This window comes from Littorina saxatilis, linkage group LG3, assembly GCF_037325665.1.
Source record: "Littorina saxatilis isolate snail1 linkage group LG3, US_GU_Lsax_2.0, whole genome shotgun sequence".
Lineage (NCBI taxonomy): Eukaryota > Metazoa > Mollusca > Gastropoda > Littorinimorpha > Littorinidae > Littorina > Littorina saxatilis.
In genome coordinates, this window is record NC_090247.1 from 60,423,539 (window position 1) to 60,446,359 (window position 22,821).

The following is a 22,821-nucleotide window of genomic DNA, read 5'->3' on the forward strand; positions in this document are numbered from 1 at the left end:
GTTTTTAATCCAAACATATCATATCTATATATTTTTGGAATCAGGAACCGACAAGGAATAAGATGAAAGTGTTTTTAAATTGATTTCGAAAAAAAAATTTGATAATAATTTTTATATATTTAATTTTCAGAGCTTGTTTTTAATCCGAATATAACATAGTTATATGTTTTTGGAATCAGCAAATGATGGAGAATAAGATAAACGTAAATTTGGATCGTTTTATAAATTTTTATTTTTTTTTACAATTTTCAGATTTTTAATGACCAAAGTCATTAATTAATTTTTAAGCCACCAAGCTGAAATGCAATACCGAAGTCCGGGCTTCGTCGAAGATTACTTGACCAAAATTTCAACCAATTTGGTTGAAAAATGAGGGCGTGACAGTGCCGCCTCAACTTTCACGAAAAGCCGGATATACACCACGACCCTCGTTTCGATTCCCCCTCGATGTTAAAATATTTAGTCAAAACTTGACTAAATATAAAAATGGGACACTGTTGGTACCAGGCAGTATGATCCTAACAAAATGATCATCAAACCGCTTTAATTAATGTCTCAGGTCACTGAAAGTAATATAGACCGGTTGTAAGAAACCCGTGTGTACCCAAACTTTAGGTTTCTTATATCCGGTCAGTATTTTCTGTAACGGGTTTGACCGGATACTAAGAAAATATTGCAAGGTCGACTTTCTTATGACCAGTCAATCGGTTTTTTTCTATAAAAATTGATGTTTTCACACTATTTTCGCCTTTACTTGTTTTGTATTGTATTACAGAGAGAGAGAGAGAGAGAGAGAGAGAGAGAGAGAGAGAGAGAGAGAGAGAGAGAGAGAGAGAGAACAACAAAACCCAAGGAAATTTTTCAGTATCATTTCCAAAAGCAGTAAAACAAACTATATATGATAATGATGGTAATCCAGCTAACGGACGAATAACAGGCATTGATTCAAATAAAGAGAGAATGTCATATGTTTGACAATTTGCTACATCTCAGACGAAATAACGTGCAAATGTAATGATAATTCTTTCAGAGGGTTCGAAGTATATAGCCTACACGTGTCTCTAGTCCCCAGGCTATAATTTCTTTATCAGTATCCACGTCACTGACGACATCGTCGCACGAAAAGCCTCGCGTTGGCACTCTTATCAAGCGCCATTTTGTTTTTACCACGAAACAATCAACTCTTTTGACAACCTGCAAACTAAACTGAAAGCCTTATCGCCACACCCTTCAAAATACGTCATTTTTAGGTTGTGCTTCAAAATGGGGTCTTTTGTCAAGCACGTCCATGAAAAAGTCAGGTCTTTGAAAGGGTGTAGCTGGGTAATGATGCAAAGGAAATTTCTACAAACTTATAGAAAGATACTTGAATCAAAGCTACTCCAGATTGTATAATCTGACAAAAGAAAAGGGAAGTGAAAACTGGGGGTTTGTTAGTTTCCGCACGCCGGACAGTGTCATGTATTTGTCACTGTTCCGCGAGAGTGTCAAGGGAAACTACTCTCATCAACACCCATTCCCAAGATGGCGACCTCCACTATGCGGAGGCTGTGTCTGCTCAAGGTCTCACGGAAACTGGCACGCTGCAGCACGGCAGTTCAGGTCTGTGATGCATTAGTGATTAAGCAGATCCACCTTTTGATGCTAAAGCTGAATTTTACCACACACAAAATCAAGTTGTGTGGTTGATCGTGATTGTTCGATTGTTTAAAACTTTGACTCCCCTCTTTCTCTCTCTCTCTCTTTCTGTAAAATGACCCTTCACTGCGATTATGCGATTTAATCAGCGCATCTTCTGGATATATGTCTTCAAGTTCAACATTCACCTGCGTTAATTTTCATGCCAGCTTTAGTGCTGGCCAGATTTGTAGAATAGGATTAACTTGGTAAGTGATTCACTGACTGGCTGTAGCCAAGTTACAACAGTTGCATCAATGCATGCATTATGGTGTAGTGGATAGGCCTTTTTGTGGATAGATCAACGAGTTACAGGGCTTGTTCCTGCTTCTGGGTTGACTTTGAACTGGTTCAGTGGTTGGGAGTGGCAACATGCAGCTATCGGGAGGACGTCAGCCAGACGTCAGCCAAAGTTAACTTCAGACTGAGTGTTTCTCTGCCAATTTCAAGTGGTACCATTATCTTGAGGGAGAAAAGCATGTCAAGATCTTGCAACTAAAGCAGATTTGTGATGTAATTCGATCGATTTTACCCCAAATTGGATTTATTCAAAAACGCGCGAGCGGTTACATCCCTTGATTAAAAAAACGAATATTTTGCGTTGAAGCTAACTTCAAAGTCAAAATACCATTTCTCATCACAAATTAGAATCCAAGGGGGGAATACATGGTCCAAAGTTCGATGAGCAGCACTTTGGAGGGGAGGGAAATATAGTCAGTATTAAGTTTGTGTGAGATAAACAAGCCGGCTGACGTCCTCCCTATAGCTGCATGTGGACTGGCACTAGCAGTAGCAGAAACATCATTATCCTGTTTTATTTCTGTATAACTGTAGGAGAGGTGTGCGCTCCACACCAGCTGTATGGTGTCCAAAGCTGAGGACTCCAGTAGCAGCTCAGTATCAGGCACCAGCATTACGTCTTCAGCTGTACCAGACAACCTGATCAAAGGCAGCATGCAGCCAAAGACTTTCACCAAGGCACAGAAGATCAGTCGTGCCATGCAGGCCTACATGGAAAGAGCTCAATCCTATGGTGAATCTTTGTGATGGGTTTTTTTTATAGTGTGTAATATTTCAGGACTTTTTTTTTGGTATGCATTGTTTATAAACTGTAACTGCATTTGTTGACTGAAGGTAATACAGAGGACCCCCCCTCCCCCCTTGAGTTTAACTCATTCGAGTCGCGCCCGTATTGTTTGTTTCGTTCCCTCATTTTGGCATTTTGGCATTTTGTAAAAAATCACAGACACACAACCACACAACATAACAACATAAAACAAAATGTATCAAAAAGAATTACATGTGATCTTTATGAAAACCCTAAGGCCTAAAAAAAAAAAATAGGTGTGATTACGGTAACCCGACCTACCCTATTTTTAGGGGCCGACCCTATAACTTTTTATTACATTTGACAAGAAAACAAGTGCAGAAAACGCAATGAAAGCGAAAGCGCTCGATTCGCACACTTATTTCCCTGTCAAGTAGGTTTAATTTGTGCACATTAGAGAAAAAAGTTTAGAAAAAAAAGAAGTGATTGCCTACCTTCCTACCCTATTTTTTTGGGCTATGTTACCTTAACCACACCGATTTTTTTTTTTGGCCTAACCTTATAAATGAGGCTGTAGATGGAACTGTGTGACACTTGATCCAGTATGGTATCCAACAGGGGGTCAAACAAAAGTTTTGAGCGACGCCATGCTGTTTCGGCGAATTGACTACGTCGCAGTCCGCACGGAAAAATTAGTGCTGAAAGCAACAAACCGACGCTAATAGTAGTTCAAGGGAAGCAACTCCTTCAAAAATGAACGTACTTTTAGTTGCCAGTTGCGTCCCTGCAATCCTCATCGCTCCCAACAAGGGGAAAAAATAACAAATCTTGCCGGTAATATATCGCCGGCACGTCTTTCACGTAAGAGAAAAGTGCCGGCGATGTTTCCCCCGGCACGACTCGAATGAGTTAAAACCTCCAAAAATCTGAGAAAATCAGGTCTTAAAATCGAGGTAAATTGACAATAACATAACAGAGGTTGTGAAAAGAAAATCGGAAAAAGCCAGGTCTTTAAGTTTAGAAGGCGGACGTTTTAAATCGGGTGTCTAAAATTAACAGGGGGGTTCCAGGGTACGTTCTAATTTGATTTTAATAACGAATGGGTAAAACGATGATACATTTCCATCATTGCAACCTCTTGTTGATATATGCAAGCTAGATTCCGGCACTGTTTTAAAGATAGTTAGACAGTAATACAGGGGTCGACACTAACTTATTTGGCCTGGGGCCGTGTGGCCCCAGAGATGGAAATTGCTGGGGCGGAAAACAAAAATCTGGGGCCCACTCTCAGTATTCACGTGCGGCAATGCATTGTCTGTTTTTCTTCATCGTACTGAAGCCAGGGAAATTATTTCAACCATTTGACATTGACATTACGACAGCGCTTCGCGCTTTTTGCTGCATCTCTCCACCCTGTTCTTCATATTCATTTCCATGTCTTTTTACACCAGGGATGTGTCGCCACATTTTGCGTTTGGCATTTGAAGGCGATACTTATCTCTCACGCTAAAGAGCGCAATCTGGGAGTTATTTCCCTTGCGGCATTGTCCTTCGACGATTTCAATGTTTTTTTTTCTTGACTGCGGCATTGATCGTAACGTAAATTTCAGTGACGACTTTGACTGGCGATTTTTAGTGATTGGCTCTGGCATTAGAATTTTCGGTTTGTCATTGTTGGAATTTATCCTGGGGCGGAGTGGGCCCCAAGCTTCGGCAATGTTTGGGGCGGAACACAAAACTCTGGGGCGTTCCGCCCCCCGCCCCCGCTAGTGTCGAACCCTGGTAATAAGTTTCTTATCTATTTTGTGCAAAACATGTTATCCTACTCCCTACTCCCAGCATTGAAATTAGCTTCCACTAGGGCTCATTGTAGATGTGACATCCTGTGTACACTCGCTATTATTCTGTTGGTAGACATTTTGCTTATAAATCTTAATATATATATATCAATTTCTTCTAAAATTTTGTTATTGTTTATTCAATTTAACACAGTGTAACTCACTGTAAGTACAATGTATGCCTTAGCAGATCTGTCACTGTACAGACAGTGTTTTACCACCTTGTGTTATGTTACAGACAAAATGATCAAGAAGGAGATTGATGAGTATGACATTGGCAAGCGTCATCTAGCCAACATCATGGGACAAGACCCTGACCTTTTTGAGCAGGAAGATGTGGATGTAAGGGCAAGCTGATTGTGTACAACCTGCAGTGAATTATTCAGGCATGGGAATGGCCCTGGGATCCGCAAATGTCAGAGGCTTACACATGTAGAGGCACATTTTTTTTGTAGAGGAAATAAAAAGACAAAACTTCAAAATTCACACGAGCATTTTATATTCTCAAATTGCTCAGGCATACATAAACAGAACAGCTCTGAAGGCGGAAGTGATGATTGGCTAAAAATCAGCTCATCTTCGTGAGCCCAGTAGTTGATTATGATACTGACGGACGCGCAACTTCCGCTGGATTTGGTCTAGTACGCCAAGACAAAGATGTCGTTGGTATCAAACATCGGACCCCCTACATTTTAGACGTTCTTTTTCTTCTCAGCCATTCCTATGCGTAATTATTGTTGAAAATTAAATAATGTGATCAAATAAGGCAGAGCGCTATTTTAAAATCAGAAACAAAGGGACGTAAGCACCCTAAATTAAATGCATACAACATACAAAATGTGCACCACGAGTAAATGAGAGTTATGCAGAACCAGTCTCCTAGCACCTGAGAGAATGAGTTCCACATAACACTTACTTTGTTATTATGAAGTCTTATATCGCGCGCGTATCTCCAGACTCGGACTCAAGGCGCAGGGATCTATTTATGCCCGTGTGAGATGGAATTTTTTACACAATACATCACGCATTCACATCGACCAACAGATCGCAGCCATTTCGGCGCATATCCTACTTTTCACGGCCTATTATTCCAAGTCACACGGGTATTTTGGTGGACATTTTTTTATCTATGCCTATACAATTTTGCCAGGAAAGACCCTTTTGTCAATCGTGGGATCTTTAACGTGCACACCCCAATGTAGTGTAATGTCCCAGACTCTTATGCAATTACAGCATTTTTGTCCCTCTTTTTTTTATAAGATCTGTTGCTGGGTGAATCAAGCACTACAGTGCACTGATGTTTGGAAGTTCTTACACAACATAAAGATACATTTTTGGGAAGAAGAATGACTTTAATCAAATGTATTTCAGTGCAAGAGTAGACGGGCGCTGTGGCGGGGTGGTAAGACGTCGGCCTCTTAATCAGAAGGTCGAGGGTTTGAATCCCGGCCGCGGCCGCCTGGTGGGTTAAGTGTGGAGATTTTTCCGATCTCCCAGGTCAACTTGTGTGCAGACCTGCTAGTGGCTTATCCCCCTTCGTGTGTACACGCAAGCACAAGACCAAGTGCGCACGGAAAAAGATCCTGTAATCCATATCAGAGTTCGGTGGGTTATAGAAACACGAAAATACCCAGCATGCTTCCTCCGAAAGCGGCGTATGGCGGGGTAAAAAAACCGGTCATACACGTAAAATTCCACTCGTGCAAAAACATGAGTGTACTTGGGAGTTTCAGCCCACGAACGCAGAAGAAGAAGAAGAAGTGCAAGAGTGTTTAGCCTGTGGTAAGATCCCTAAACTGAAGAATTTCTACTTCACTGACATGCTTGGAACAGGCTGTCTAAACAAAAGTGGAAGTGGCACTTGACATTTTTCTGTTTTTTGTTTATCTTTACAGTACACTAAAAAGGTGGTTCTTTAAAGATAATATCGTGGAAAAAAGAGTGTGCCGGCAAGTAAGGAATACTGCTCATATTAAGTGCCATATTATTTTTTCAGAGAGCAATAGAGTATTTGCTTCCATCAGGCATCTTTGCTAAGAAAGCACGGCCAGTTCTGAAGGTAAACAATCATCTGTTGTTGTGTTTAAAATATGTTGTGTATGCGTTTGAGTCCACTTGCTTGTGCATGCATTTGTGTGTGTCTGTGTTTGTACGTTTGCGTGTGTACACATGTGTACATGTGTGTGTGTGGCACTGGTAGTACAGTCATAATTGTTCAGGAAATGGCTTTGCTCCACACACTGGCTTTATTTTAAACGTGATTGTGTTTCCATTTATTTAAAGTTTGTTTGTTTGTTTGTTTAAATGTGTATTGTTGCTGTTATTAATATTATAATATTTAAGATTGATTGTAAGGCGCTTATGTGTATTGTTGCTGTTATTTAGATTATTATATTTAAAATTGATTGTAAGGCGCTTAGAACTATTTTAGGATTTGCGCCATATAAATTCTCTTATTATTATTATTATTATTATTTCTTAATAAATGCTAAACATCGGAGCTGACATTTTATCAATGTGTTGGTCGACATTGAAGACCTTTCAGATGGAGCTGGCTGATACTGGATATTTTTGTGGTTATGGGTTTGGGTGAGATACCACAAAACAGTCTGGTTGTGTATGTTTCAGTGTGTCTTTCTGTGTCTGTGTGTCTTTCTTATTTTCTGTGTCTGTGTCGATGTGTACCCCCCGCGGGTTAGGGGGAAGAATTTACCCGATGCTCCCCAGCATGTCGTAAGAGGCGACTAACGGATTTTGTTTCTCCTTTTACCCTTGTTAAGTGTTTCTTGTATAGAATATAGTAAATTTTTGTAAAGATTTTAGTCAAGCAGTATGTAAGAAATGTTAAGTCCTTTGTACTGGAAACTTGCATTCTCCCAGTAAGGTAATATATTGTACTATGTTGCAAGCCCCTGGAGCAAATTTTTGATTAGTGCTTTTGTGAACAAGAAACAATTGACAAGTGGCTCTATCCCATCTTCCCCCTTTCCCCGTCGCGATATAACCCTTCGTGGTTGAAAACGACGTTAAACACCAAATAAAGAAAAGAAATGTCGATGTGTGTTTGTGTGTGTGCACGTAGATGTTGATATCTTGTGACTTTTAATACTGTGCAAGGCTATCTTCTTCACTGAGTATCAGTTGTTTGATTGTGTGCATTTTTTTCTAATGGAGAATTTTCTGGGTTTTTTCACAGCATCCCTATGAAGTGTTTCCCAAGCGCAAAGGTAAAAAGAAGCTGTGTGTTTACTGTTTCCTTGCTTTGTGTTATAAACACTTTAAACTCAGTTTCTGCGGAGCATTTATCACTCAAGTTTGGTGGGCTTACTTTGGGGTTTTTGGGTGGCAAGAGGTACAAACACTGTTTTTAGATGGGAGCTGTAGTAGTGGTTGCAGTGAGGATGGAAGGAAAGAGACAGTACAACAATGATTTTAACTAGTATATTTATATGTGTTTAATTTTGGGTTCATCATCTTCTTTTGCTGTCCTGAAAGATTGTGTTTTGTCTGGCATTAGAAATGTTACAGTGTGAACTGTCGTTCAAAAAGGGCCCTTTGTTGTTATGATTGTGAAAATATCCATTTTCAATGGATACAAATAATGTTATTTTCATTACCTACAAGAAATGTTGGAATCAAAATAAGTGGTGTTTCATAATAATTTGCTATTTACAGTCTGAATTCTAAAAGGCACCAAAATAACTAAAATCATACATGATCTTTCCAACATAGCGGCACAGTTTGCTCTGGACGGAAGACCCTTCCACAGCATGTTTTACACCGGCAAACCCAACTTCTACTCTCTGCTCTTGGTGAGTTTTCTTATATAACCGACACATTCTGGATCGTCTGCATATGAAATTTTGAAGTTGTCTTGCATGTGTGTGCACGATGCGATTGGAGGGTATGATAGGGCAACCTCACATTCTGCTCTTGGTGAGTTTTCTTATGTAACTGACACATCCTGGATCGTCTGCATATGAAATTTTGAAGTTGTCTTGCATGTGTGTGCGCGATGCGATTGGAGGGTATGATAGGGCAACCTCACATTCTGCTCTTGGTGAATGTTCCTATAATTTGTTGAATACAGGTACAGTAAAACCTGTCAAATAAGGACACCCTTGGGACCAGACAAAAGTGTCCTTATTCTGCAGGTGTCCTTATTAGACAGGTGCAAGTAAACGCGACAAAGTCAAGTTGAGAGAGAGAGAGAGAGAGAGAGAGTACTGCACATGTACATTTATAAGAAAAACAGAAGCTGTTTAGATTAAATAGAGAAACATTTAATATTGACTGTTGTAAAACAAGTTTAAAAGCTTTTTATCATATCAACTGTATAAATTTAAATTGTTAAAAAGTTACTGGATCTCATTCATACAACACATTCACATTCACTTCATTCTGCACTCATCAGCTTTTGAAAGAATTTGTCCAGCGTTGTCTGAGTGGACCATTGATGGCAATGTGATTCGCACGTTTGGTTGAAAACCACTCGAACACGGCGTCATTTAGCTCTTCGTATTCGGTTGTCTTCTTCGAAACCCATTTCTGGTCAGCACGTCCGTCTCCCGATTCCCACAACTTCATTATTTTTTCCCGATCGACGCTGATTTTCGAAATCTGCGTTCTCCCACACCCAAGCTCTTGTGCAATCGTTCGGCATGATTTCCCACTTTCCAGTTGTTTGACAACATTTATCCTTTGTTCTAAAGTCAGCGCATTTCTTCCTTTTCTTGAATTTGAATTTCTTGCTGCCATCTTGTTAAACACGAATCACTCTTTCGAAGAGAAGATACATTCACTCATACACTTTCACTTCCGTTCCGCCGAACACGTTCCACGCGTTGGATTGGCTGCCTTGGAACTCTAGCAGCCAATCAAATGCGTCGACTTAAAACACTCACCAAGAATAGACTCTATCAGTATTCCAAGCTCTCGTAATCTCTCGCAAACTTCAGAGCATAGCAAAGCATGCGGTACAGCGATCTCGTGCGAGCTGCATAAGCCAAGGTTCGAAGTTCTCGCGATGTTCAAAGCATAACAAATAGCGTGTCTCGCGAGAGCTGCTCAGATACCGACTAATATCAACTGATCGATTTATCGTCTTCTTCGTCGATCGAACTTCCCAGCTTGCTGTGGATGTCCGTATTTAGCAGGTATATGACTTATTATGGACCCAAAATACGTGTCCGCGTCCGTAATGCCGAGGTGGCCGTAACGTACAGGTGTTTTACAGTGTAAAGCAGTCCGTGCCGAGACTGACTGTCCGTATTCTGCGAGTGTCCGCTAAGTCCAGTGACCGTATTTGACAGTTTTCACTGTATGAGAAAACAAACCTGACTCATATTGGATCATCAGCATATAAAATGTTGACGTTGTGTATTGCATGTGTGAGTGTGATAGGATTGGAGCGTATATGTACCATACATACAGCAAACTTAAATTTCACTCTCTGCTCTTCATAAGTTTTCCTACATTTTGTTTTATAATGGCTTAGGACCCCTCGCGGGTTAGGGGGAGTCCCATATTGGTTGGGACGAGAAAGAATTTACCCGATGCTCCCCAGCATGTCGTAAGAGACGACTAACGGATTCTGTTTCTCCTTTTACCCTTGTTAAGTGTTTCTTGTATAGGATATGGTCAATTTTTGTAAAGATTTTAGTCAAGCAGTATGTAAGAAATGTTAAGTCCTTTGTACTGGAAACTTGCATTCTCCCAGTAAGGTAATATATTGTGCTACGTTGCAAGCCCCTGGAGCAAATTTTTGATTAGTGCTTTTGTGAACAAGAAACGATGGACAAGTGGCTCTGTCCCATCTCTCCCCTTCCCCTGTCGCGATATAACCTTCATGGTTGAAAACGACGTTAAACACCAAATAAAGAAAGAAAGAAATGGCCTTAGGAAATTTTGAATTGTACTTCATGTGTGTGTGTGTGGTTGGATTTGAAGGGGGAGGGGGCTGATGTCTTACTTTGAGCTTTCTTTTTCTTTTCGTCCAGAATGTATCAATGAAGATTGAAGAGCTGAAAAAGCAAGAGGACAAATTGATACGGAAAGGCTTGTTACACGAAGAGGCAGAGAAAAAACTGTGAGTAAAATCATGGTGTGGTTTCAGAGCATACCTTGTGATCACATCATTTACAGTAATAATATTTTTAGTGTGTGTGTGTGGGTTTTTTTAAGAAAATAACGGGTAGCTTCCCAAGAGAACCTCGGAAGTACATGTGTATGTGTTTTCTTCAAACTTGTTATGAGCTGGGGCGGGGATGTAGCTCAGTCGGTAGCGCGCTGGATTTGTATCCAGTTGGCCGCTGTCAGCGTGAGTTCGTCCCCACGTTCGGCGAGAGATTTATTTCTCAGAGTCAACTTTGTGTGCAGACTCTCCTCGGTGTCCGAACACCCCCGTGTGTACACGCAAGCATAAGACCAAGTGCGCACGAAAAAGATCCTGTAATCCATGTCAGAGTTCGGTGGGTTATAGAAACACGAAAATACCCAGCATGCTTCCTCCGAAAACGGCGTATGGCTGCCTAAATGGCGGGGTAAAAAAACGGTCATACACGTAAAATTCCATTCGTGCAAAAAACACGAGTGTACGTGGGAGTTTCAGCCCACGAACGCAGAAGAAGAAGAAGAAGTTATGAGCTGAGCAATGGTTAGACATTTCTTTGTTATTGTATTCACTTATGTCAGCCTCTCACTCTAACCCCTCCCCTCCCCTTCCCTACCCCCCTCCCCTCCTTTCTCTCTCAGTCTGACTCTCTCCCGCGTCGGTGACAGAAGACCTGGGTCTGAGAACCACACTGCAAGAGAAAACAGTTGAACTCCTAAAATCTGAAGAAAAAAATCAGGTGTGAGTCTTAGAGGATAGCTTTCAAGTTCTACTCCTGAACCTAGCACTGAAAACAAAATAGATGGGCGGTGTGTTAGTAGCCATGTTTAGTAACCTTTCTTTTGTTTACTTTTTTTTTCCCGGGGAGCGTAGAGTTTCAGAATGTTTTGACTTCTCTTCCAACAAGTTTTGTATGTCTTCTTGCAGACTGCTGTTGGGCAGCGAGTGGATCACTTTACCGAGCCTGAAAGACCTGACACTAGAGCCGCTTAGTGAACACGATGTGAGTATGCAAAATACTACCGCAGTCCCTGAAATGTACGGCCCCTGGCGTGAACGGACACCTGACATGTAGGGACAGATTTGCTTGGCACGGAATGTTTTTCAACGATAATTGCACCCTCTTAAGCGGCCACCTGCAAAACCCGGACGCGTACACCCATTTTTGGTCCACACTGTAGGTCATACCTGCAGTGTGCGGACAAACGGTCATCAAATGTCACCGCTTCTCTGGTCCTAGCAAGGGAACCAGGAGTGTTGTCAGTCTTGACATGTAACTTGCGTGTACGGGCAGGTTTAGAATGGCCCTAGGGTGTCCGTTCATGAGAGTTAAAAAAAAAGAAAAAAGGTTCTTCACTCAAGCCTAAAAGTGAAGCCATCTCGAACGTCTAATACCTCACATCTGACTTCTCTCAAACACTTCTTAACATTTGGGGTAGCAAGTGTCGTTAATGCTACATACTTTTCCACACGTAAATGCAGAAATGTTTAAATTACAAAGAAAATACTGCAATTGTTGCGAAATCTTTTCCAAAACAAGCCTTTTGCTCGGTTATTTTATGGACAGATTAACGGAGCACCCAAAATATAACAGCTATACTTACGATGTCTTTACCAACACAAGCGCTGCATGGTTTTGATGGACAGATTGACGGAGCTTTCATGGTGCTAATATAAAGTTTGAAGAAGCACCTTAAAAAGGTGATTGTTATTATTTATCTCCAGTGCAAGTATTTCATGGTGCTTACTGCTGATAGACTGAGATTGAAGGAGCACCTGAAAAATATATAGCGATTAATAACATTTCTTTTGCAGCACAATCATGTTTTGGTTTTTATGGGCAGATTGACAGAGCACCCACAAATACATATTTACAGCCATTGATTTGACGTCTTTTCCAGAACAAGTGTTTCCTAGTGCTGATAGACAGATTGACAGAGCACCCACAATTATAACATCCATTGATTTGATGTTTTTTTCAGCACAAGCATTTCACAGTGCTGATAGACAGATTGACAGAGCACCCACAAATATTACAGCCATTGATTTGACGTCTTTTTCAGCACAAGCATTTCACAGTGCTGCTGGGCAGGTTGACAGAGCACCCACAAATATTACAGCCATTGATTTGACGTCTTTTTCAGCACAAGCATTTCACAGTGCTGCTGGGCAGGTTGACAGAGCACCCACAAATATTACAGCTAATGATTTGACGTCTTTTTCAGCACAAGCATTTCACAGTGCTGCTGGGCAGGTTGACAGAGCACCCTCTAGCCTTCAAAGAGGAAGAGTTCATTATGAAACACCGGAGGAAACTCATGTTGCAGTCTTTTGCTGAGGATGTGCCCAAGGTAAGAGTACTCCTGGTGTTCTTCTATTTAGACTTTTATAATGGGTTATTTCCCTTTGTTAAATTTGTGACTGTTTGATTCGTTTTCACCTTGTAATCATTGAGGAATTTAAAAAAGAAAATTTGGGTTGTTTCTTGCTCCTTTTCTGGAACAATTCACATAATTGTTAAGTATGCGAGCTAAACTCTTTTATTCTGGTCTTTTCTGTGCTGTGGTAAATTCAGGTCAGGTATGACTATGAATCGTTTATATTCTGTTCAGGCTCTTGAATATTTAGGTGACTGGGTGTTTGTGTGTCGACTATGGTGTCCCCTTTCTGTGTGTAAAAAGTCCAATGATCTTCTTGCAAGAGGACAGTCCACAAACGTTGCCTTGATGATATTCTGCATCTTTGTGCTTGTTTCCCTTTTTCTTCCCTTACTCTCTGTATTAATTCTCTGGATGATAAGCGGGCGTGTAATATTTTTGTACTTTTTAAATGAGCATCCATAATTGATCACTTGGATATTTTGTATCTAATAATTTTCCAATATGTAACACTTACCTCTTTTTCAGCCCATGGTTGATGATCAGGGAAGAGCATACATCACAGCTTCGGGTTGGTTTTTACATTTAGTCAAGTTTTGACTAAATGTTTTAACATAGAGGGGGGAATCAAGACCAGGGTCGTGGTGTATGTGTGTGTGTGTCTGTCTGTCTGTCTGTCTGTGTGTGTGTGTGTAGAGCGATTCAGACTAAACTACTGGGCCGATCTTTATGAAATTTGACATGAGAGTTCCTGGGTATGATATCCCCGGACGTTTTTTTCATTTTTTCGATAAATACCTTTGATGACGTCATATCCGGCTTTTTGTAAAAGTTGAGGCGGCACTGTCAGACCCTCATTTTTCAATTAAATTGATTGAAATTTTGGCAAAGAAATCTTCGACGAAGGCCGGGGTTTGGTATTGCATTTCAGCTTGGTGGATTAAAAACTAATGAGTGAGTTTGGTCATTAAAAATGGGAAACTTGTAATTAAAATTATTTTTTTATTAAACGATCCAAAAACAATTTCATCTTATTCTTCGTCATTTTCTGATTCCAAAAACATATACATATGTTATATTTGGATTCAAAACAAGCTCTGAAAATTAAAAATATAAAAATTATGATCAAAATTAAATTTCCGAAATCGTTTTAAAAACTATTTCATCTTATTCCTTGTCGGTTCCTGATTCAAAAAACATATAGATATGATATGTTTGGATTAAAAACACGCTCAGAAAGTTAAAACGTGCAATGAAGCACAGCGCAATCGCTACCGCGCCAAACAGGCTCGTCACTTTCACTGCCTTTTGCACTAGCGGCGGACTACGTTCAGTTTCATTCTGTGAGTTCCACAGCTTGACTAAATGTAGTAATTTCGCCTTACGCGACTTGTTAATGCTTTGTATTGTTATTTGTGTGTCTTGTGTGCTTCAGTAGCTGAGCATCATTTCATTTCTCTTCCTGCCCCTGGATCCCCCCGTCCCCCGCCCCCCGTCCCCCGTCTGTTTTCACAGCAGTAGCATAAGTATTAAATATAGTGTGGTTACCTGCAGGAGAAATTTCAGTGCCAGTTAAAGGTGTACTATCTAAGGAACCATTTTGGGAATTTTTGTTTGATGAATCAGACCTAAACAATTTGAGGTACAGTCGCTGTACTGTAATGTAGAAAACGCTGCAATGATTTGCTTGAAAATGCTCCGTAACTATGTTAATTAATTAAATAAATTGTAATCGGCGAGCCGCTTATTCAGCAAACTCCTGAAAAAAAGAGTCTTGAGTTCCATTTCTCTTCCTAATATTCAGTCCTGGTGGGTAGGCATTTGTCGAAGCAGACAAATTAAATTAACTCCCTGTCAATTGGAGACTCTATGCTATGTTGAAAGACTACCCAATTCACGGTACACCATGTCAGGTCTCAGAGAGTCAGACTTGGGTGCTAACAATCTGAGAATTTGATATTTATTTGTATGCTCAAATGTTTTGATGAAATATATTGTTTTTTTGTGTATTCTGATGACAGGTAAACGCAAGACATCAATAGCAGACGTGACAGTGTGGACGAAAGGTACAGGCAAAATCACCATCAACGGACAGAGTATACAGTACTTCTCCTACATCACACACAGGTAAAGACTGTACTTCTCTCAAGCCTTTTTCATTTACAGTGGAACCCCCCTTTTAAGACCTCCAAAAATCTGACCACATCACGTCTTAACAAGGAGGGAGTCTTAAAACGGAGGTACATTTACAGAGGTTAGGAATAGAAAGTCTAAGATAACAGAGTCTTAAAAGAGTGGGTCTTAAATTGGGGAGTCTTCAAAGCGGGGTTCCACTGTATTTGTGTGTTTGAATCCTCCCTTTATAGCCATAACACCGGCACGGTTGGCCTAGTGGTAAGGCGTCCGCCTCGTGATCGGGAAGTCGTGGGTTCGAACCCCGGCCGGGTCATACCTAAGACTTTAAAATTGGCAATCTAGTGGCTGCTCCGCCTGTCGTCTGGCATCATGGGGTTAGTGCTAGGACTGGTTGGTCCGGTGTCAGAATAATGTGACTGGGTGAGACATGAAGCCTGTGCTGCGACTTCTGTCTTGTGTGTGGCGCACGTTATATGTCAAAGCAGCACCGCCCTGATATGGCCCTTCGTGGTCGGCTGGGCGTTAAGCAAACAAACAAACAAATTATTGCCATCACGTCATCTCTTTGATCTGTGTACAAACAAACAAAAATGTTGTTAGTGTTTTGATTGTTAGCTTAGTGTTTGCATGCAGTCTGGTCACTTGATCAAATGGGCGGGGATGTAGCTCAGTCGGTAGCGCGCTGGATTTGTATCCAGTTGGCCGCTGTCAGCGTGAGTTCGTCCCCACGTTCGGCGAGAGATTTATTTCTCAGAGTCAACTTTGTGTGCAGACTCTCCTCGGTGTCCGAACACCCCCGTGTGTACACGCAAGCACAAGACCAAGTGCGCACGAAAAAGATCCTGTAATCCATGTCAGAGTTCGGTGGGTTATAGAAACACGAAAATACCCAGCATGCTTCCTCCGAAAGCGGCGTATGGCTGCCTAAATGGCGGGGTAAAAACGGTCATTCACGTAAAAGCCGTGGGAGTTTCAGCCCATGAACGAACAAACAAACTTGATCAAATACAGTTGAACCTGTCAGTAACATCCACCCAAGGAGCTCACCAAAAGTGTTTGTTAAAGACAGGTGGTCGCTATGGAATGATGAGTTATGCAGGGGGAGGGGGGGGGGGGGACAACACGTTGGGGATCCTTTGGAGCAGTCGGTGCAGGCAGTTTGTGATGGGTAGTTGGTCGCTAGAGCAGGTTTGACTATCTGTTCAAAGAAGGACTCATTGTAGAAGTTTTCAGGCAGGCAAATATATGTCACGGTACTGTACAATAGAGCACATCTAAAACATTTGTCTAGCATTTGAATAAAGATGAATAAGAAGCCCCAGTACACATGTCAACCGACGGTTCACCTTTGGTTTATTCTGTATCTTTAATCAAGCTACCTTGTGTTTCCAAAACATCAGGGGGACAAATGTAATTCAAGGTGAATCATTTAGATAGATTGTCTTTACACCTGCAAATAAAAGAAGAGAGTCCTATCAAGCAGTAAGTGCACTCAGAAATTAATGTACAAGTAAGAACTCCAAGTCCAAGTCCTACACAAATTGAGAATGGAAGTAAAATGTCTACAATTTTTTTTTAAATTGTCTCCCTTGGGGTGGTGAAATTGGTTCTGAGCACACAGACACTCAATTGCAAAAGAAACTTGTTTCGGCATGTCTGCTGTTTACTGACATGGTGTTTCAAATACTCACAGATAGTGCTTGTATTTCTTATTGTTATGTGGTTGGTTTCTAATGTCTTTTTTTTATTTTAACTGGTTTCTTTGTCATCAATAATGTGTGGTGTTTTTTTGTGTGTGCTGGGAGAAGTACAGAACTTTCATCTTTGCTGGTAGACCTGGTGAATCTTTTTGACTCACCTGAGTAATCAATGAGTCAATAGTTAGCACTGTCTTTGTCTTCTTCTTCTTCTTCTTCGTTCATGGGCTTAGACTCCCACGTTCACTCATGTTTTTAGTACGAGTGGATTTGTACGTGTATTACCATTTTTACCCCGCTATTCAGGCAACATACGCCGATTTCGAGGAAAGAATACTGGGTATTTTCGTGTTTCTATAACCCACCGAACTCTGACATGGATTACAGGATCTTTTCCGTGCGCACTTGGTCTTGTGCTTGCGTGTACACACGAAGGGGGTTAAGTCACTAGCAGGTCTGCACATAAGTTGACCTGAGAGATCGGAAAAATCTCCACTCTTAACCCACCAGGCGGCAGCGACCGGGATTCGAACTCACGACTTTCTGATTAGGAGGCCGACGTCTTACCACCACGCCACTGCGCCCGTCGTCTTTGTTTAATTTTGACAGTTTACTGAATACTGAATAATGTTATATTAACTTAATGCAATACAATTACTGATTTTATTTAATTTTTACATTTCTTTCTTCATATTTTTAGAGAGCAGATACTATCCCCGCTCCAGTTGACAGGTCGACTGGGAGAGGTGGACGTGGAGGCGACAGTGGAGGGGGGAGGGGGCACAGGGCAGTCTGGCGCCATCCGTCTGGCGCTGGCCAAAGCTCTGGCATCTTTCGTGGACACTGACACCAGAGAGAGGATGCGCATAGGTGAGAAAATGTGCTACAGTGACATTCCTTTGTGCAAATTGGTGGAAACCGTGTTTGAGGTGTTTAATAGACCCACCTCCTGCCTTTAAGACCCTCATGCTGAGGTTTGTTAGAATTCAGAGCTGCTAACTATTACGCTTTCAGCGTAGCATGCTACGCTGTAACAGAAATTGCTACGCTGATGCCAATCCTAAAATGGCGACAATCAATCAAATAATCACAAGTATACAGAAGTTTCCCCTTTCCTGTGAGTCCTGGTACTCATTTCTGCTTTTTACTCAGTGCAGCGATCTGAATATTGGCGATAAAACATTGTATGTACTTTAAAGTGGCACTGCAGACACTCTCTAATGGGCATAATTATGTTTCTGCTTTTTAAATACACTTACCCCCAAAAAATATTCTTGCGCAAGATGTAAATGCGGATGTGTGAATCAATTTTAAACAATGCTACTCTTACGCTGAAAATTCAAAACAAATCTAAATTGTTACACCTGAGGCTTGACAAGGGTTGGCAGGCAGGTTGTTTCATAGTCGAACGTGCACAGGCAACCGTCCCTCGTTGACAACCACCTGCCCACAAAAACAATCTTAAATGATCCCCCGCAAGTTTTTTGGTCTGTATACATGTAATAGACTAATTCCGTAAATAACTGTCAGGTTTGTATGGGTTGTGAAGGAGTGAGTACCCTTGCTTTACTCGGACAAACATCACGTGGTTCCTGTACACATGTTTGAGACACACCTTCTCGCTAGTGTCTGGCGTGTAATGTCACGTTTCACACTGAATGGGAAGAAACTGACGTTACGTACCCGCGCAGGGTATCGACTATCAGAATCGCACTTTCCCCAAAAGCAACGCAAACTGTTTGGACAGATTTCTCTCCTCTCTCCATGCTTATTTACCTTGAGCATGATTGTGTTGGCCGGACATGGAAGTCGAAGTATTCGTACGAACTTCAAGCGGCATAACTCTGCCGAACGGTCATGTAACAGTGACAGAGTTTTATCAAAACTCGTCTATTAACCTATTCATAGCGACCACCTTTTGTGTGGTCGTTATAGACAGGTTCGGCTGTGTATTTTAACTGTTGTTTGAGACTGCTCTGTGTGTTTTGGCAGCTGGATTACTGACCCGAGATGTGAGAAGGAAGGAGAGGAAGAAACCTGGCCAGAAGAAAGCCAGGAAGCAGTTTACTTGGTAATTTGTACTTACTGAACTGCTCTTTGTGTTATGATGTGTGTGTGTGTTTGTCCTTGTGTGTGTGTTTGTACATTTGTGTGTGTGTTTGTATGTGTGTGTGTGATTGTACCTGTCTGTGATTGTACATGTGTGTGTGTGTGTGTGTTCGCTTTCTTGCTTGTTAGTGTGTGTGCTTGCTTGTGAGTATGTGTTTGGGTGAGTGTGTGAGAGAATTATCGTTTTTAGCCAGAGTTTGTTGTTGATTAGGACGAATATGGTGCATTCAGTGAGAGATTGAAGATGTTAATTTCGTTGGATTTTTCTTTTTCTGTATTACTTTAAAGAGACGTCTGCCTGTTCAAACAGTGATATATAACAGACGGTTTTAGTAAAGAGCATTGTGACTAGATGTTTTGCAGGCATGGGAATTCTCCTCGGATCCGAGAAAAGCTAAACATTTCAGAGAAAAAAAAATTGAGGAACCAAAATAAAAACAAAACAATCTGCCTAGTATGACCAATCTCCGTCCCTTCTTTTAGTGAGATTCCGCCCGCCTGAGTCACTTTTGCAAACAAAGAGTAAATGTGTTCAATTAGTATCAATTCAGTTAAAGGGTTAACATAATCGTTGGTTACAGGCAATACAAAACATGTATTAAATTTGGTCGGTTTATGTGCTGTGCAAAGTTTATGAAACATACTCCCAAAATGCGCCAGATTGCACAGGTTTTAAACTAGACTTCAGAAAAATTCTGGCGGACCCCGGCCCCTTGTTTTCCGAGATTTTTCTTTCAATCAATTCCCATTCCTGGTTTTGTTTAACTTTCTTTGTTTATCTTCAATGCAAATATAGGCAATACCTTCTGGTTTATGACAGGTCTTAGTCTTTTTTTAAAATTTAAACTTATTTCTTAACAGTAAAATATTACTTGTTTCCAATTTACAGGAAAAAGAGATGAAGACAGAATTTGCAACCAGAGGGCTTCGGGACATCTACATGTGTATCGAAATGTGTGTTGGCTGTGTCAGATGTGTGCACGTTTTCTGTTTCATTAAATATTGAAAATGATGGTGCTATCTGGTCATGCATGCTCTCTGTGCATGTGGTGTGTGTTGATTTCCAGATAGAGATTTGCTCTGAGCCTGAATAAAAAACAAACAAAACCGAAACAATAAGACAACAACAACAAACACCACCAGCGTGACATACAACAAGGTTTTTTTTTCTCGAATGACTGTTGATCAATATGACAATGAAAGGCACCGTCCATCCTGTGTTAGTGATCAGGTACACCACCAAAAATGTGTGTATCTTAGATAGAGAGAATGTGTGTCGGTGTAAGTGCTTGCGATAGCCGATTTATCCTTCGCCAAGGGTATGCCGTGAAGGACGACCGTGTCAAAGGCATTGCATTTCTACTTATAATTATAATACAATGTATGTTCATCTCCGTCTTACGGAAACAAATATTATTTCTCAAAAACGTTCGGTCAGGTCGTTCGTTATACAAAGTATTTTCCCGTCTGCTTGAACAACAGTAACATTTTCTCACGCTATAAACGTGTGTACATGCTATTATGTTTCTATCTGCCCGAGGACTGTGAATTCAGTCATTCGTGAAAAATTCGCTATATGTATTCTCTTTCATTATTCAGTTGGGCGTTATTGTTTGCTCGTGTGAATGGCTGGAGAGTATTAGATACAGGTAATTATAAAAAGGTCCATGGCGAAATGCCAACCCAAGACAGTACTTTACGTGTTTTTTGTTTTAATATATATAGAACACACATATACGCTATACGTATTCTCTTTCATTATTCAGTTGGGCGTTATTGTTTGCTCGTGTGAATGGCTGGAGAGTATTAGATACAGGTAATTATAAAAAGGTCCATGGCGAAATGCCAACCCATGACAGTACGTGTTTTTTGTTTTAATATATATAGAACACACACACCCCGGCCGCCGCCCTCCTCCCCCCCCCCCCCCCCCCCCCCCCCCCCTCTATTCCCTTCTCCCGTGCCCAACCAGTTTTCATAATCTTTCATGCAAGCGTCCTGAGAAAGATTTCACCGACGTACGTGTGTACGTAAGTGTGAATGAATGCAAATGCGCTAGTACGCTGTCATACAGGAATCAAACACAACTCCAAATGTAAGTTCCCTCCACTGTATTAATCAGTTATGACAGCATACACACAAATACACACAATCATGAACATAAAGGTTAGATACTCAAAAAATCCGGTACTCACAGTTTTGTAGCAAAAAACAACTAGAGATGACAATCTCGTACAATTGCACTATCAAAACTCTACTCTTCAATCAGGTAAAGAAATACAACCAGTCCGTGACCTCATAGGCGCACGATATCTATTTTAAGTGTAACGACTCACAGCTCTTGTATCCCGCAGTGGGGCACTGCGGTTATGAAATTAAAAGCCCCTCCTGTTTTTGGAACCGCAGGAGCTTTCTAGTTTGCTGTTAGGTAGATTTTTGGTTCCTCTTTCCTGTCATGCTCTCTTTTTCTTCATGAATTCTTTTCTTTTTTCTGCCTTCTTGCTCATTCACCTGTATTTTTTTCCAAAAATCTCTTCTCTTGCCGCTTGTCTCGCGATTCATGTATAGTTTAATCTGTTAGTGTTCTGATGTAAGTCCAGCAGTAGATAGGTTAAGCCTATTTTAACATACTGGAAACTGGTAATCTTCCAGTAGGTATTAATTTAGTTTTACTAAAGCCTGCTGGGACACAAGTAATGGGTTAGTGCATTTGTAAACAGGAATCGCTTGACAAGTGGCCCCCTTCATCCCCCCTTCCTCGTCCTGATATGGCTCTGCGTAGTCGGCTGGACGTTAAGCAACAAATAAACAAACAAACAAACAGCTCTTGTATAGTTAAAAATCACCTTCTACTCTGTCTACTAAATATTCTGTATCTCTTAAGTAATCAAGTTCTTGTAGACATATTTTAATTCTGGTCCTACACAGAATCACACAGCTTCTATAGCCGTACACTAGAAAATGTATTTACTACTAAATCCTTTTACTGGCGACCTCGGTCTACACAGTAACTATCGCCCAGTGACCTCTAGGGTCCAACTATACGGACACAAAATAACCGTGCTCTAGCGTCTATAAATTCCGTCGAATCTCCGCTAGGCGAGCCAATAGGTAAGATAATTACGGCGACTTCTCAGATCCTTGGTGCCGTCATCTGGTCACTACCTTCCTGTCTGACCGGTTATACGACGCACTGCACAACATAAATAGCGGACATCTTGTCTTAAATATCTGTCTGCTATGTTTAAAGTTACAGTGTTAGTCGATTCAACTTATGCGATAAACATTAACGATACTCAAATGCTTATTCCATTTACCTGTTAAGTGCTCTACTCTGGCTTCCTTTCTCCCGGTCGATTCCCGTGACAACCCCTCCCTGTCGCTGGACAGTGGTTAAGTGTAACTATACTTTCGTTGCGATGTACAAAGTCAACTCAGAGGGCCCCAAAGGGGGGGGGTATCATCACGATCACGGGAAGGGAAATTTTAGCTTTCACGATCACAGTTACCTTAATTTTTGTTTTCACGATCACGAACACCAGTGGCAAATCACGGTCACAGTAAAAGTTGCAGGTACAGAAAGCAGTGTCAAAGTAAACACAACCACACAGTTATTCGCTCCTCTGGATCTATTGTTTATTCAACACAAAGTGACAACTGTTGCACTTTTTTATTATTTTTTTTTTAATTCTCTTTCATTCATACATAGAAATACATATCATGATTTGTAATCAGTGACAAGAATGTTGTTTTCATTGTTTTTTCTCTTGCTCTCTCTCTCTCATACAGACACTCACAGGAATATACACTCCAGGGGCGGAGCAGT

General features: G+C 41.0%; 1 protein-coding gene across 1 annotated transcript; it reads left to right on the top strand.

The window, feature by feature from the left end:
* Positions 1-1,453: 1,453 nt before the first annotated feature.
* LOC138962833 (small ribosomal subunit protein uS9m-like) lies at positions 1,454-20,008 on the top strand. The gene is made up of 14 exons (XM_070334793.1): positions 1,454-1,602; positions 2,512-2,710; positions 4,802-4,905; positions 6,560-6,622; positions 7,760-7,790; positions 8,296-8,375; positions 10,563-10,651; positions 11,603-11,678; positions 12,901-13,026; positions 13,582-13,624; positions 15,075-15,180; positions 17,587-17,756; positions 18,879-18,957; positions 19,885-20,008. Exons 1-14 carry the CDS (start codon positions 1,525-1,527, stop codon positions 19,895-19,897), a joined length of 1,257 nt encoding a protein of 418 aa, XP_070190894.1. The 5' UTR covers positions 1,454-1,524; the 3' UTR covers positions 19,898-20,008.
* The last annotated feature ends 2,813 nt before the right edge of the window (positions 20,009-22,821 follow it).

What these genes read in the sequence shown, in the direction of transcription:
- LOC138962833 (XM_070334793.1), top strand. Translation starts at nt 1,525, where the DNA reads ATGGCGACCTCCACTATGCGGAGGCTGTGTCTGCTCAAGGTCTCACGG. An exon ending in AAGCACGGCCAGTTCTGAAG is followed by an intron (nt 6,623 to 7,759) that starts GTAAACAATCAT and finishes GTTTTTTCACAG; the next exon opens with CATCCCTATGAAGTGTTTCC. An exon ending in GAAGAGGCAGAGAAAAAACT is followed by an intron (nt 10,652 to 11,602) that starts GTGAGTAAAATC and finishes GTCTTCTTGCAG; the next exon opens with ACTGCTGTTGGGCAGCGAGT.